At 40.4% G+C, this 13,044-nt stretch overlaps 1 protein-coding gene across 1 annotated transcript in view; it reads right to left on the reverse strand.

The window, feature by feature from the left end:
• Positions 1-4,028: 4,028 nt before the first annotated feature.
• The window catches only part of LOC116682115 (atrophin-1), a 36,866-nt gene continuing 27,850 nt past the window's right edge, over positions 4,029-13,044 (reverse strand). The window contains exons 13-14 of the mRNA XM_032509706.1: positions 12,178-12,342; positions 4,029-11,176 (exon numbers count right to left, since the gene is read on the reverse strand). Coding sequence (XP_032365597.1) covers positions 9,620-11,176; positions 12,178-12,342 — 1,722 coding nt within the window. The 3' untranslated portion in view covers positions 4,029-9,619. The remainder of the gene's footprint in view (positions 11,177-12,177; positions 12,343-13,044) is intronic.

Here is a 13,044-nt window from a genome sequence, read left to right on the forward strand (position 1 = left end):
CTCGTCTCAATTTCTCCACACACATCTTGATGAGCCCCAAGACTTTTGGGACAACATTCTGTGGACCGATGAGACAAAAGTGGAACTCTTTGGAAGGTGTGTGTCCAGTATATCTGGCGTAGAAGGAACACTGCATTCATAAAAAGAACATTATACCAACAGTAAAATATGGTGGTGGTAGTGTGATGGTCTGGGGCTGTTTTGCTGCTTCAGGACCTGGAGACTTGTCTTGATAAAAGGAACTATGAATTCTGCTGTCTACCAAGAGATCCTGAAGGAGAATGTCCGACCATCTGTTCGTGTACTCAAGCTGAAACGAACTTGGGTGCACTTGCAGTTGTTGCTGCTAAGGGTGGCCCAACCAGTTATTAGGTTTAGGGGGCAATCACTTTTTCACACAGGGCCATGATGGTTTGGATTTTTTTTCACCTTTTAATGATAAACACCTTCATTTACAAATTGCATTTTGTGTTTACTTGTGTTGTCCTTGACTATTGTTTAAATTGGTTTGATGTTCCGAAACACTTAAGTGTGACAAACATGCAAAGGAACAGGAAATGAGGAAGGGGGCAAACACTTTTTCACACCACTGTATGTGCAAAACACAGTGTTTGGAATATGTAAGCTCTGGGGAAAACAACATTACATAAGACTGTTGAGATAAGAATTCCCTAAAGGACAAAGACACACACATTGGAAAAAAACTCCCACGTGCACACTTCTGTTAGGCGTGATACACTAATTAGCTTCCCCATGGATCTCATTTGTGTTGTTGTATCATCATCCATCATTAATGTTAAACTTTTAACATTAAAATCCCCAGGGGGGCTATGGCATGCAAAGGTCTATTGCTGCATGGAAAGAAATTTTGTTGACCTTAGTACAGCAGTTTGCTTACTGACATATTGTATATAACTGACAACACAAGTTATATGTATTTAAATGATAAATACATTTATTGTTATTAAAACACATTTTAATTTGTCATCTGATACCACCACCCCCCACAGTTATTGTGAACTGAACCGCTTAATTTTCACAGTAACAGCCGGGGTCAGATGACCAGAACACACATGTGCATATATAGTAAATTTTTATAAGCAAACAGCAGCCTGACTAGTTAATTAACTAAAATATGAGAAATAAAATTGTCTTATTTGAAAGAAGACATCATTCTGTGTTTTGACATAACTGACTTGACCTTTTGTGCTTTATATTCACTAGTGCAGTGCCTGTTTGAAATGTGTCATTTGCTCCGCCTGTGGTATTTTTCCAGAATCATTGTACCCAAAATTACTTAAAGAAGGAATCAAAGGGGCACCGGGGTGGAATCTGCCCTGTAGCCCTTTGCTCCCCCTGTCTTCCTCTTTCTCCTTTCCTGTATATACTCTATCACTATTAAATAAAGTAAAAACTCAAAATAAATCTTTAAAAAAAAGAAGGAACCCAAAGCACTTAGTAATAATATACAAACTCACTGTATACAGTGAGGTTTGGAAGTTTGGGCACCCCAGGTAAAAATGTGTATAAATGTGCATAAAGAAGCCAAGAAAAGATAGAAAAAATCTCCAAAAGGCATCAAATGACAGATTACACATTCGTATTATATGTCACAAAAAGTTAGATTTCATTTCCATCATTTACACTTTCAAAATAACAGAAAACAAAAAAATGCCGTCTTCAAATGTTTGGGCACCCTGCAGAGTTAATACACTGTACTGCCCCCTTTGAGAAGTATCACAGCTTGGAAACGCTTCTTGTAGCCAGCCAAGAGTCTTTCAGTTCTTGTTTGAGGTATCTTCGCCCATTCTTCCTTCTAAAAGTCTTCCAGTTTTTTGAGATTTCTGGGCTGTCTGTTACTCACTGCTCTTCTAAGGTCCATCCATAGATTTTCAATTACATTGAGGTCAGGAGATTGTGAAGGCCATGGCAAAACCTCCAGTTTATGCCTCTTAATGTGATCCACTGTGGATTTTGAGGTGTGTTCAGGATAATTATCCAGATGTAGAAGCCATTCTCTCTTTAACTTCAGCTTTTTCACAGACGGCATCAAGTTAGTGTCCAGAATTTGCTGAAATTTTTATTGAATCCATTTTTCCTTCTACTTGACAAATGTTTCCTGTGCCACTGGCTGCAATACAACACCAAAGCATGATTGATCCTCCCCATGCTTAGCAGTTGGACAGAGGTTCTTTTCATTAAATTCCATGCCCTTTTTTCTCCAAACGTACCTTTGCTCATTCCGGCCAAAAAGTTCTATTTTAACCTCACTGTTCATGATGACTGCCATTTCTTAATTACATTCCAAACAGAGGATATTGGCATCTGAAAACCCTTTGCTATCTTCTTATAGCCTTCTCCTGCTTTGTGAGCGTCAACTGTTTTCAATTTCAGTTTTCTAGACAACTGCTTAGAAGAAATCATGCTGGTAAATGCTGGGGCAAGGTCAGATGAGTCTGGGCATTTAAAACCTTAAGAATGACATCACTTGGTCTTTCCAGACGATGATTGAGAACAATCCATGACGCTGTCAGGTCTCAGCTTTCCAAAGGGGGTGGTGCATGCTGTAAACTCTGCAGGGTGCCCAAACTTTTGCAGACGCCATTTATTTGTTTTCTGTTATTTTGAAAGTGTAAATGATGGGAAAAAAATCTAACTTTTTGTGAAATATTTTACGAATGTTGAATCTGTCATTTGATGCCTTTTGGAGATTTTCCATCTTTTCTTGGCTTCTTTATGCATATTAATAAAAATTTTTACCTGGGTTGCCCAAACCTTTGAACCCCACTGTATTACTAACTTACTGTGTACTACTACTTCAGAGGAAGCATTGTGCTATGCAGTGTGTCTGCTAGAAAATAATGGTGCAGTCATGTGACCTTTAATGTTTCATTTTACCGGTCCAATATTTTTCTATGTTTATTTTGCTTGAAAACAATTGATAGGCAGGCTATATAAAGAATTATATTATTAAGAGATGTACATTTATAATATTTTTATTGAAACTTAGGCTACTTTCTACAGACAGAGAAGCCAAAAAGAATTAAATTAATCCACATAACATTGTGCCGATCTGAATTAAAATAGGCCTATTCTCCATTTGCTATCCCGAGGAAATAAAAAAATACAATCTACAGTACAAACTGGTTCATTAAAATCATAAAGTGCCAATTTTAATCTGAATAATTTTAAAGCTTCTTTCTGCAACTCGCAATGATTGATGACGCCATCAATCCTGCCAACGTTGTCTTTGCTGTTCAAATCAGTATATAGTTAAAGAACACACTATTACTTAATTTTATCAATGGAATATATACATGTGTACAGACAAGGCTAGCAGCAGTAGTGCGGCGTCAAGACACATTTTTGGTGTGCAAAACATAGAAAACGTAATGCAGCCGCCACGCAACTGACACGCAACAGAAACGCCACACTTACGCCACGCAGCCAGTGTGCAGGGGGCCTAAGGTTTTGATGCGGTTCTGTAGGGAGAAGCCTTGCTCTGCTGGCACACTGGAGACAGGAAATACGCAGACAACCTTGGCCAGTTAGACCCACTCTCCGGATAGATTTCATTGTAATCCCTTATAAGCGCCTTGTTGCAAGCTGTTGAGAAAGTCAAGCCTCTATAACCACGGAGGGCTGTCATCATATATGGCATCTGGATGTGTGTTTGTGGTGTTAATGAGAGGGGCTGTAGCTTGGGCCAACTCGTCCTCGTTGGCAATTTCTTGGCCTAATTCATCTTAGACTTGCTGCTGCTTGATGTTTTTTTTTTTTTTTAAAGTCCCATGACATGCATAAGTTGTCTTCCACCATAAAGAGAACATTGGTATTGAACACTCAAGAGTGAAAGTGGTTTAGATGGACAAACATTTTTTATTTGTTATTTGATATACAGAGATATTGTAAGATTCATATTTAGACACTATGCATTACTATAAAGCTTCATTCCAAATGTATCATTTTCCAATATCTTCATCAAAACATCTTTGATATATTTTGTTTTAAAGCAATATATGATTAGATTAACAGCACAAGGAAGAAGACTGTACAACAATATCAATGAACTGCGGATGTCCAAACTGAAAGAGAAGCCTATATAATTAGCTAGATAAACAAAACATCTTGGCATGTAATAAAGGCAAGAAATGAGTAACTGTGGTGTACAAGTTGATAAGGTTTTGTATTGTTCTTCTTTATTTCCTATTCTTAAAACAACTACAAAGATGGAAATAACAGAAAAAAGTATAAATGAAAGTTGAACTTACTAAACATTGCAAGGCTGACAGCAACAGTCGGAACATATTTAACATCTCTACATCCCTAAAAATTCTCTCTAAAAAGACATTTGCAAGCTTGTTGTAGGTATATCATTCAGATAGTCCTGTGGTCTTTATGATATAGCTGTTTTCTATCGACAGTGAGGTTGAGGCAATCAAGGTTACAGTGCACTGCATATAATTTAATGAAATGTAGGGACAATCTGTGTGCACTATTCAGTAGATAGGCCTTCTTCATTAATACCTTGCTGATCAAATATGTCCTTATTAGGGATGAAGGTTATAATTGAACGATAATGAAAATTAACCAAAACAAGGTGGGAAACAAAATTGTCTGTTCTGGAGTTATTTTTGAATACTTTGTGAATACATATTTCTAAAATTGTATGATGTTTTGTTGTTGTCAAACAACAAAGGTCCTTCTTGCCCCTGACAAATAACCGGGACATTCTAAAACACTTAATGTGAGAAAGCTAAACGTGGTTTAATGTACCTAAACAACAATCAATCATCACCATATTTACCATGGCTATATCTTATCATGAACACTTAAACCTGTCAAAAAAAATAACAACTCAAATCCAACAATTATAGAAGTTATCTCACGTTAACGTTTTCTTCTTCATTGGTATCTATGGCGAGGAAAAGGCTTAACGTGGTTTAATGTACCTAAACAACGATCAATTATCGCCATATTTCTCTTACATATTGATCCTCATAACCAGTGAAAACTGTCTAAAAATCGGACCCAAAGTCCTATTATTATGGACGTCAGCTGACATTAAGCGTGTCTGTTTCAATAAGGGATATTGTAAGGAAAAAGCTTAACGTGAAAAAGCTTAACGTGGCTTAATGTACCTAAACAACGATCAATTGTCACCATATTTCTCTCAGATATTGCTCCTCATAAACAGTAAAAACAATCAAAAAAATCTAACCCAAAGTTCTATTATTATGGACGGTAGCTGACATTAAGCGTGTCTGCTTCAATAAGGGATATTGTAAGGAAAAAGCTTAACGTGAAAAAGAGACCTCTCCCCTGGTTTCAGCAGGCAGCCCGTTATCCTGCTGCCGCACGGACACCGGTGGAATAAACCGGTTTAATCCGTAAACCAGGTGTCCTAAATCTCCCGCATCCGGGAACATCTTGCTTCCCGGTATGTCTCATGTCCCTATGTTAAAATTTTCCGCATTGGGTGGATTTTACTACCTTAGTAATCTTGTAATGTCATTTAAAATGCAGTGACTGTGATTAGCCTCGTCCTAGTTGAATTGTTTTCGCCCAAAAGAAAGCAGTAATGTTTCCTGTAGGCATACATTTATTTTTGTTTAGATATGTTGATAATTATTATGACCCGTGTATTGTGAGGCACATGCGCATGACAGTAGCTCATATGTTGTGAAAACTGATAGAAACAGGTATGTTGACAGAGAATTCCGTATATAAATGTAATTCCAATGTTGATTCACCACGCCATGACTGTGTTCTGGAGGAGTAAAGAGGGATAGATGTGGTGTGTAGGGCCGGAGTTTGTATTGTTATGTATTTCAAAGTTGTTGCGAAAGTTTGTATCGCACTGTGTGCCTGTGAAGTGCCGCTGCATGCTCAGTCGCCCCTCACGACCCGCGGCAATATGGAAAATGTGTGAGATTTGTGTAGAACGAATGTGATGTGTATTTGTACTGTTGAGGTTTCTGTGTTTACCTGTGATCTATTACACATGAGACAGGGCATGTGTACTCTATTTTGCATTTTTTTACTTTAAAATTTTATTATCCCTCCCAGTAGTCTGAGAAGAGTGTGTGTGGAACTGATGCAGTCCCTGTCACATGTTTTCATGTTACATGTTTCAGACTCAGTAAAACAAAGATCAAAAGAGAGCTGTGTTCTGAGTCCCTTACATGGTTTAATGTACCTAAACAAGGATCAGTCATCACCAAATTTCTCTATCATATTGTTCCCTATAATTACTGAAAACTGTCAAAAAAATGTAATCCAAGCCTCTGTATACAGGTCAATGACATATAAGGATTTTCAACAGGCCAATTTTAAAATACAGTAAAGATTATTTTTTTATTACATTTGTTCAAAAATTACCAATGTTTGGCTTTAGGGAATAAGGGAAAACAACTAAAAGACAATGGGAGTTGAGGTATAAACCTAGTTGCACCTAGCAAAAAACTTACTGATTGAAACTATAATACAAAATGCTATTTTTTTTTTTTATTCTTTTTTTGCCAAAGAGCGTTGTGTGGAATAAATCATGTTATTGTGGGTAATTACAATTGGGTAGTTAGTAGGGGTGGGGGAAAAAATCAATACAGCATAGTATTGCGATATTTGCCCGTGGCAATACTGTATCGATACACGGACGCCAAGTATCGGTCTTTTATTATTTAAATTGCACATGAGAATTTAACTTGTTGGCAGAAGAATAATCAAATCAATTGCTTATTCAGTCCACCAGATGGCGCTGTTTGTTTTCTGGTGAGGTCAACGGGGTGACTGTCAGCGTGCAGGAGGATGTAGATGAAATAAACAAGGCAGCGTCAGAGAAAGAACTCAGAAATGCACGGTCTGCGTTTAAATCAAGTGTTTGAAATGTTTTAGTATTTTTTAACAAGGAAGGGACAACTGAGATGGATATGAGACATGGGATTTGCAAGGAGTGTCGTATGCGAATAAAATACTCAGGGAATACCACCAACATGAGTGCTCATCTCACACGCCACCATCCAGAGTTAGCGTTAGCCGAGGACGGTAAAGCTAATGCTAAACCAGCTCCGTCGAAAAACCAACCAACACTGGACACACTTAGCTTGACAAAGCTACCTCCAAATTCAGAGCGAACAAAGAAAAAAATAACTCAGAGACCTGAGTCCATACAACGTTGTGGAAAAATAGGGATTTTGTCACTTGCTAAAAACACTGGAACCAAGGTACGTAACTCCGTAGCGCCGCTTTCTCACGGATACAGACGTACCCAAGCGCTACAGAGAAGTTAAGCTTAAAGTTCAGGAAAGTTTAAAAACAGTAGAACGTGTTGCATTGACTTGTGATGCATGGACGTCACGGGCAGTGGATTCCTATGTGACTATTACAGCTTATTATCTCACAGAAGACAGGAGCAGTTGCTGTCTCACGTTCTCCAAACTAGAGCAGTCCACGAAAGTCACACCGGGGCGAACTTTGCTCGCCTTCTGCAAAATGCTGCACGAGAATAGGGGATTGCAGACAAAAACCTGGTGGTTGTCACCAACAACTTTTCTAATATGGCCGTTGCCGTTCAGTTAGAGGGACACCTCCACGTCAAGTGTTATGCGCACACAAAATGTTTTTGAACTTTTGTTAGTGCCGAGGTTGGCATCAAACAGTTACATATTAAACAGTTATTGCCTTTCTAATTCCCTAGGGGCTTAAGGGCTGAAGTTGCATTGTAAAAATAGACCTGTAGTAGCACAGCAGTGCATACCTGTTGGTATTACAGTCTAGTACACCTTAATTAAATGCAAACAGTTCAGTTTGCCAGGTGTATACAACATTTATAACATATTCATGAAAGTGTTGGTTTGTTAGTCAGCTTAACAGTCACATTTTACAGCAAAAAAATTCATGTAAGATGAACAAACAGATGTTGACAACGTTTTCTTTTGGGGACGAAATAATGAAGTTGGAAAAAAGCTAACAAATTGCAATATATTGCAATATGTCAAAAATCGCAATAATATCGTATCGTGACCCAAGTATCGTGGAGCCTCTGGTGATTCCCTCCCCTAGTAGTTAGGTAGAAGAACATTGATACAGGAAAATGGGTCAATTTGACCCAAAGACACCATGAGGGTTAAGTGATTTTGTGGCCACCCTATAATTTGTGAGGCCATGTTCACTATTCTCTGTGGTCTACTATTTTACTATTGATTAGAAACAGAATTATTTACTGTTATCATTAAAAATTTATTGACTAAAGTAGGAAAAACAGTTCAATCTATTTGTTAAAAATAGTTTACTGAAATATTAAAAGGGTTTAGGCTCTTAGTAAAGTTGGACCCCAACTGTCACTGCAGGGCATTGCAGGGCGTTACAGGGTGTAGCGTTGCATAGCAGAGAATAGGTGGACGTAGCGGGACGCGGCAGGACACTGCAGGGCATCTCAGAACGTGGTTGGGTGTAGCCGGGTTCAGCAGGACACTACAGGGCATCACAGAGCTTAGCAGGGCATCACAGGGCATCACAGGGCATGGCAAGGCATTGCAGGGCATCACATGGCATTGCGGGGCCTCACAGGACATTGCAGGGCATCGCAGGGCATCACAGGACATCGCAGGGCATCGCAGGGCATCACAGGGCGTCGCAGGGCATCGCAGGGCATCACAGGGCATCGCAGGGCATCACAGGACATCGCAGGGCATCGCAGGGCATCACAGGGCATCGCAGGGCATCACAGGGCATCGCAGGGCATCACAGGGCATGGCAGGGCCTCGCAGAGCATCGCAGGGCATCGCAGGGCATCGCAGAGCGTAGTAGGGTGTAAGAAAATATGCTGGGCAAAAAATACACATAAGGATGTTGGGGAGTGAACTCCCCAGAACTAGGTTAGTTACAAGCATTTGATATATCAGATGAAATTGGGATTGAAAACCATGCATCTCCTCTCCTCTCTGTCACAACAAAACAAATGCAGACAACAGAAAGTACTTAAAATCTTAGTGAAGAACAGAAGTGAACAAGAACTATCCATTTCTATCATTCTGATAGTAACACAAAAAAAATCATATTTACCTTGCACATGAGGGTTCACACTTAATATTGCCCTTCACATCCACCTCCTCTCCCCAACAAATGCACATAACAGAAAGTAGGTAACATCTTAAGAGAGTAAAGATGAATATGATTTATCCATCTACTGTATGTAGGTTAAAACTAGTTTTTCCTCTTTAACCAGAATATGTAATTATATTGTATTGTAAATTTAAGACCTACGGCATACATATAAGTGTCTTGTCTGATTGACCTTTGTTATACATGAAAATGGTTAGATACTTAAATACTTCAAATAATTTAAACAAATTGAAATCAATTCAAAGCAATTAAATTCAATGCAATTCAAATGAATTCCATTCAATTCAAATAAATAAAAAAATCAATCAAATAATTCACAGCAATTCAAATGAATTCCAAGCTTTCAAATTCCAGCCAATTAATAAATTCAATTTAAATAAATTCAGATCAATTCAAATTAATTAAATCAAAATTCAAAAGATTAAGAGCAAAATTATTCAAATACATTCAACACAGTTTAGCACAATAAAATCAGAAAACTGAATTAAAAATCAATTTAAAGACAAAAGTTCTTACCAGCAGACTTACCTGCAGCGGCTCTCTTGCGCCCCCTGCCCTGGTTTCTCATGTTCATTAACCTCCTAAGGTTCTTCACCCACTTCTGCTCAGGGCCCCTCCATGACGGCAGAGGAGCACAAGGAGCACATGGTCTTCTAGAGGGGCCTGCTTTCAAAGAGGAAGTGGGTACCTGAGGTTGGTCAGAGTAGGTCAGTGGAAGCTCACTGGAGGCAACAGGAGAGCCAGGGTCAGAGCCATGTAGGGAGCCCCTTGGAGAGCCAGGGTGGGAGCAATGTGGGGAGGCACTTGGAGAACTAGGCTCAGAGCCACGTGGGGAGGCACATGGAGAGACAGGGTTAAAGCCATGTGGCAAGCCTTTTAGAGAGCCGAATGGAGAGCTAGAGCCAGAGATAGATGGGAACCAACGTAAAGAGCTAGAGTCAGAGATACAAGGGGAGGCACTTGGAAAGCCAGGGTCAGAGCCATGTGGGGAGGCACATGGAGAGACAGGGTCAGAGCCATGTGGGGAGCCTTTTGGAGAGCCACATGGAGAGACAGGGTCAGAGCCATGTGGCGAGCCTTTTGGAGAGCCACATGGAGAACTAGAGTCAGAGATAGAAGGGAACCAACTTGAAGAGCTAGAGTCAGAGATAGAGGGGAAGCCACTTGGAGAGCCAGGGTCAGAGCCACAAGGGGGGCCACTTGGCAGTCCAGGGTTGGAGCCACGTGGGGAGCCACATGGACAGTCAGAGTTAGAGCCACGAGGGGGGCCACATGGAGAGCCACATGGAGAACTAGAGTCAGAGATAGAAGGGAACCAACTTGAAGAGCTAGAGTCAGCGATAGAGGGGAATCCACTTGTAGAGCCAGGGTCAGAGCCACAAGGGGGGCCACTTGGCAGTCCAGGGTTGGAGCCACGTGGGGAGCCACATGGACAGTCAGAGTTAGAGCCACGAGGGGGGCCACATGGAGAGCCACATGGAGAACTAGAGTCAGAGATAGAAGGGAACCAACTTGAAGAGCTAGAGTCAGAGATTGAAGGGAAGCCACTAGGAGAGCCAGGGTCAGAGCCACAAGGGGGGCCACTTGGCAGTCCAGGGTTGGAGCCACGTGGGGAGCCACAAGGACAGTCAGAGTTAGAGCCACAAGGGGGGCCACATGGAGAGCAAGGTGTAGAACTATGTGGCAATTTACTTGGAAAACCAGGCCTGGAGCCACGTGGGGAGCCATTTGGACAGCCAGGGTTAGAGCCACAAGGGGGGCCACTTAAAGAGCCAGGTTTAGAGCCAAGTGGGGAGCCACTTGGAGAACCAGGGTCAGAGCCATACGGGGAGCAACAGGGCGAAGGAAAAGGCGAAAAGCTGTAGAAATGTGGGGAGCCATAAGGAGTTTTTTGGCGGGGTTTAGTGAAACCACAGTCAGGCTTACCTGCAGGCTGAGTAGCACTCTTGTGCCAGCCGCCAAACTCCTTTCTCCTTTCCATACAAACCTCCATGTTTTTTACCCACTGCGGCTTTGGGCCGTCCCATAACGGCGGAGGAGCACTGAGTGCCATCTAAAGATAAAAACAAATCACACATCATGTTAACACACCATTAGCCCGGATTAACATAACTACATTTCCAAAAAAAAGACAGACGCATGATGTCAGGCTTTTCCCCTGACCTTCTGCTCTCTGTGTGTTGCCGTTCTTAAATTCCCTTTCCCTTTCCCTTTTCGGTAAACAACAACATAATACCAGCTAGCAAGCCAAATTCTAGAAATGGCACGTTTCAAAGAAAATTAGGATTGTGCAATACGGCAGGCTTGCTTGGCTTTTTCAGTGAAAGATTGGGAACATTTACAAAGAATGTGTTTATGGCATTTACTATCTAACTTGAGCGTTTGGGACCATTTGGTGGGATTGCTATAGACAAAGTACAGCGCTGTTGAGATAGGTCGACTAGGTCACCATTGTGGTGGAATTTTTCCAAAACACCATAGTATGTAAGATGAAACAAGGGGGAAAACTTAGATTAAATCGGGTCATTCCTAGGTCACAGGTCAGGGGATGAGAAGCTCTATTCGGCAATACAGTAACAACAAAACCTGTCATTTCTTCAAGTATGAATTTATGTGTGTCACTACAGATTAAGAGAGTCTAGGCTGATAAGGGGATGTTGTCAGCGGAAACAGGGTAAATTGGCTTCGCATACACCTCAGCCTATTACCAAGTGATAATAAGTAACAATATTACTTGCAGTAAATATTACAAATATTAAAGTGTACTCAGTTCTGCATTCCTCAGTTCTGTTTCAGTACTCGGCTGAAATACAACAAATTGCTCATTGAATTTTAAACAAATAAAAGAAAATCATTTTCTACATTCTTTTAGTGAACAAATTGATTATTGAGAAAAACCATAATGTTATGAAGAAGTATGCTCTCTCTTCATGCCAAATGTATGCATTTCTTTCACACTGTAATTATTGCAGTAGGCCTTATGCCTTATGTGTACATGTCAACATAAAGTGGAAAGGTTTCAATTTTTCCAATGAGAGCCAGAGTAAGACTTACATCCAGAAGACTCAGCGGCTTTCCAGCTGAGGAGCCAGGGTCAGTGCCAGGTGGGACGCCACTCTGGGACGCTGCCGCTGGGATCCTACGGTGGAGGGGCCGCGGGCTGCTGGGCCGGACGGGGTTTGGAACAAAGTCTCTTGTCCCCTTACGACGTTGGTCGGTCTGGAGGTCAAAACAAATACAACCCTCAGACCACTGCTCCACATCATGTTAACACCATGGACTGTTCTATCACATCACATGTTGAATTAAAAAGATCCCGATCACAATGCAACAATACTTAATTAAAAATAAATGTTATGGATTAAATTATATACAAGCAAAAGAATAAAAGAGTTAGCTGTATAAAATGTAAATGTAAATGTAAGTTAATACATCATAGAAGATGACGTTGTATGAGTTGCTGCCTTTATCTATCTATCTATCTATCTATCTATCTATCTATCTCTATCTATCTATCTATCTACCTACCTACCTTTTTTCAATTCAAAGGGGCTTTATTGACATGAAAGTTTCAATGGCAATGATGCCAGTCTAAATATCTGGACTGGACATGATGAACAACCAAACAATAAGAGTGATTCATATTTTTCTGTCTATATCTATCTCACACGTCACACATATCACAACATCAAGCAGATGAGCATGCAGTCTGCAACACTGATGAAGTGTAATTGTACAGTTTAGCCTACTGTAACATTTCTGCATGTTAACGCCATACTAAAAACGTCAGTCATAATCTACTTATCAAAACTAATTATACTATTGATATTTGAAATATTGTTATATATCTATAATAAATCAGCGATTGTTTGGGTGAAAATCTTTGTTTGTGGTGCCTATGTTATGGTGCCATATTTAGCT

This window comes from Etheostoma spectabile, chromosome 3 (assembly GCF_008692095.1).
Source record: "Etheostoma spectabile isolate EspeVRDwgs_2016 chromosome 3, UIUC_Espe_1.0, whole genome shotgun sequence".
Taxonomy (NCBI): Eukaryota; Metazoa; Chordata; class Actinopteri; order Perciformes; family Percidae; genus Etheostoma; species Etheostoma spectabile.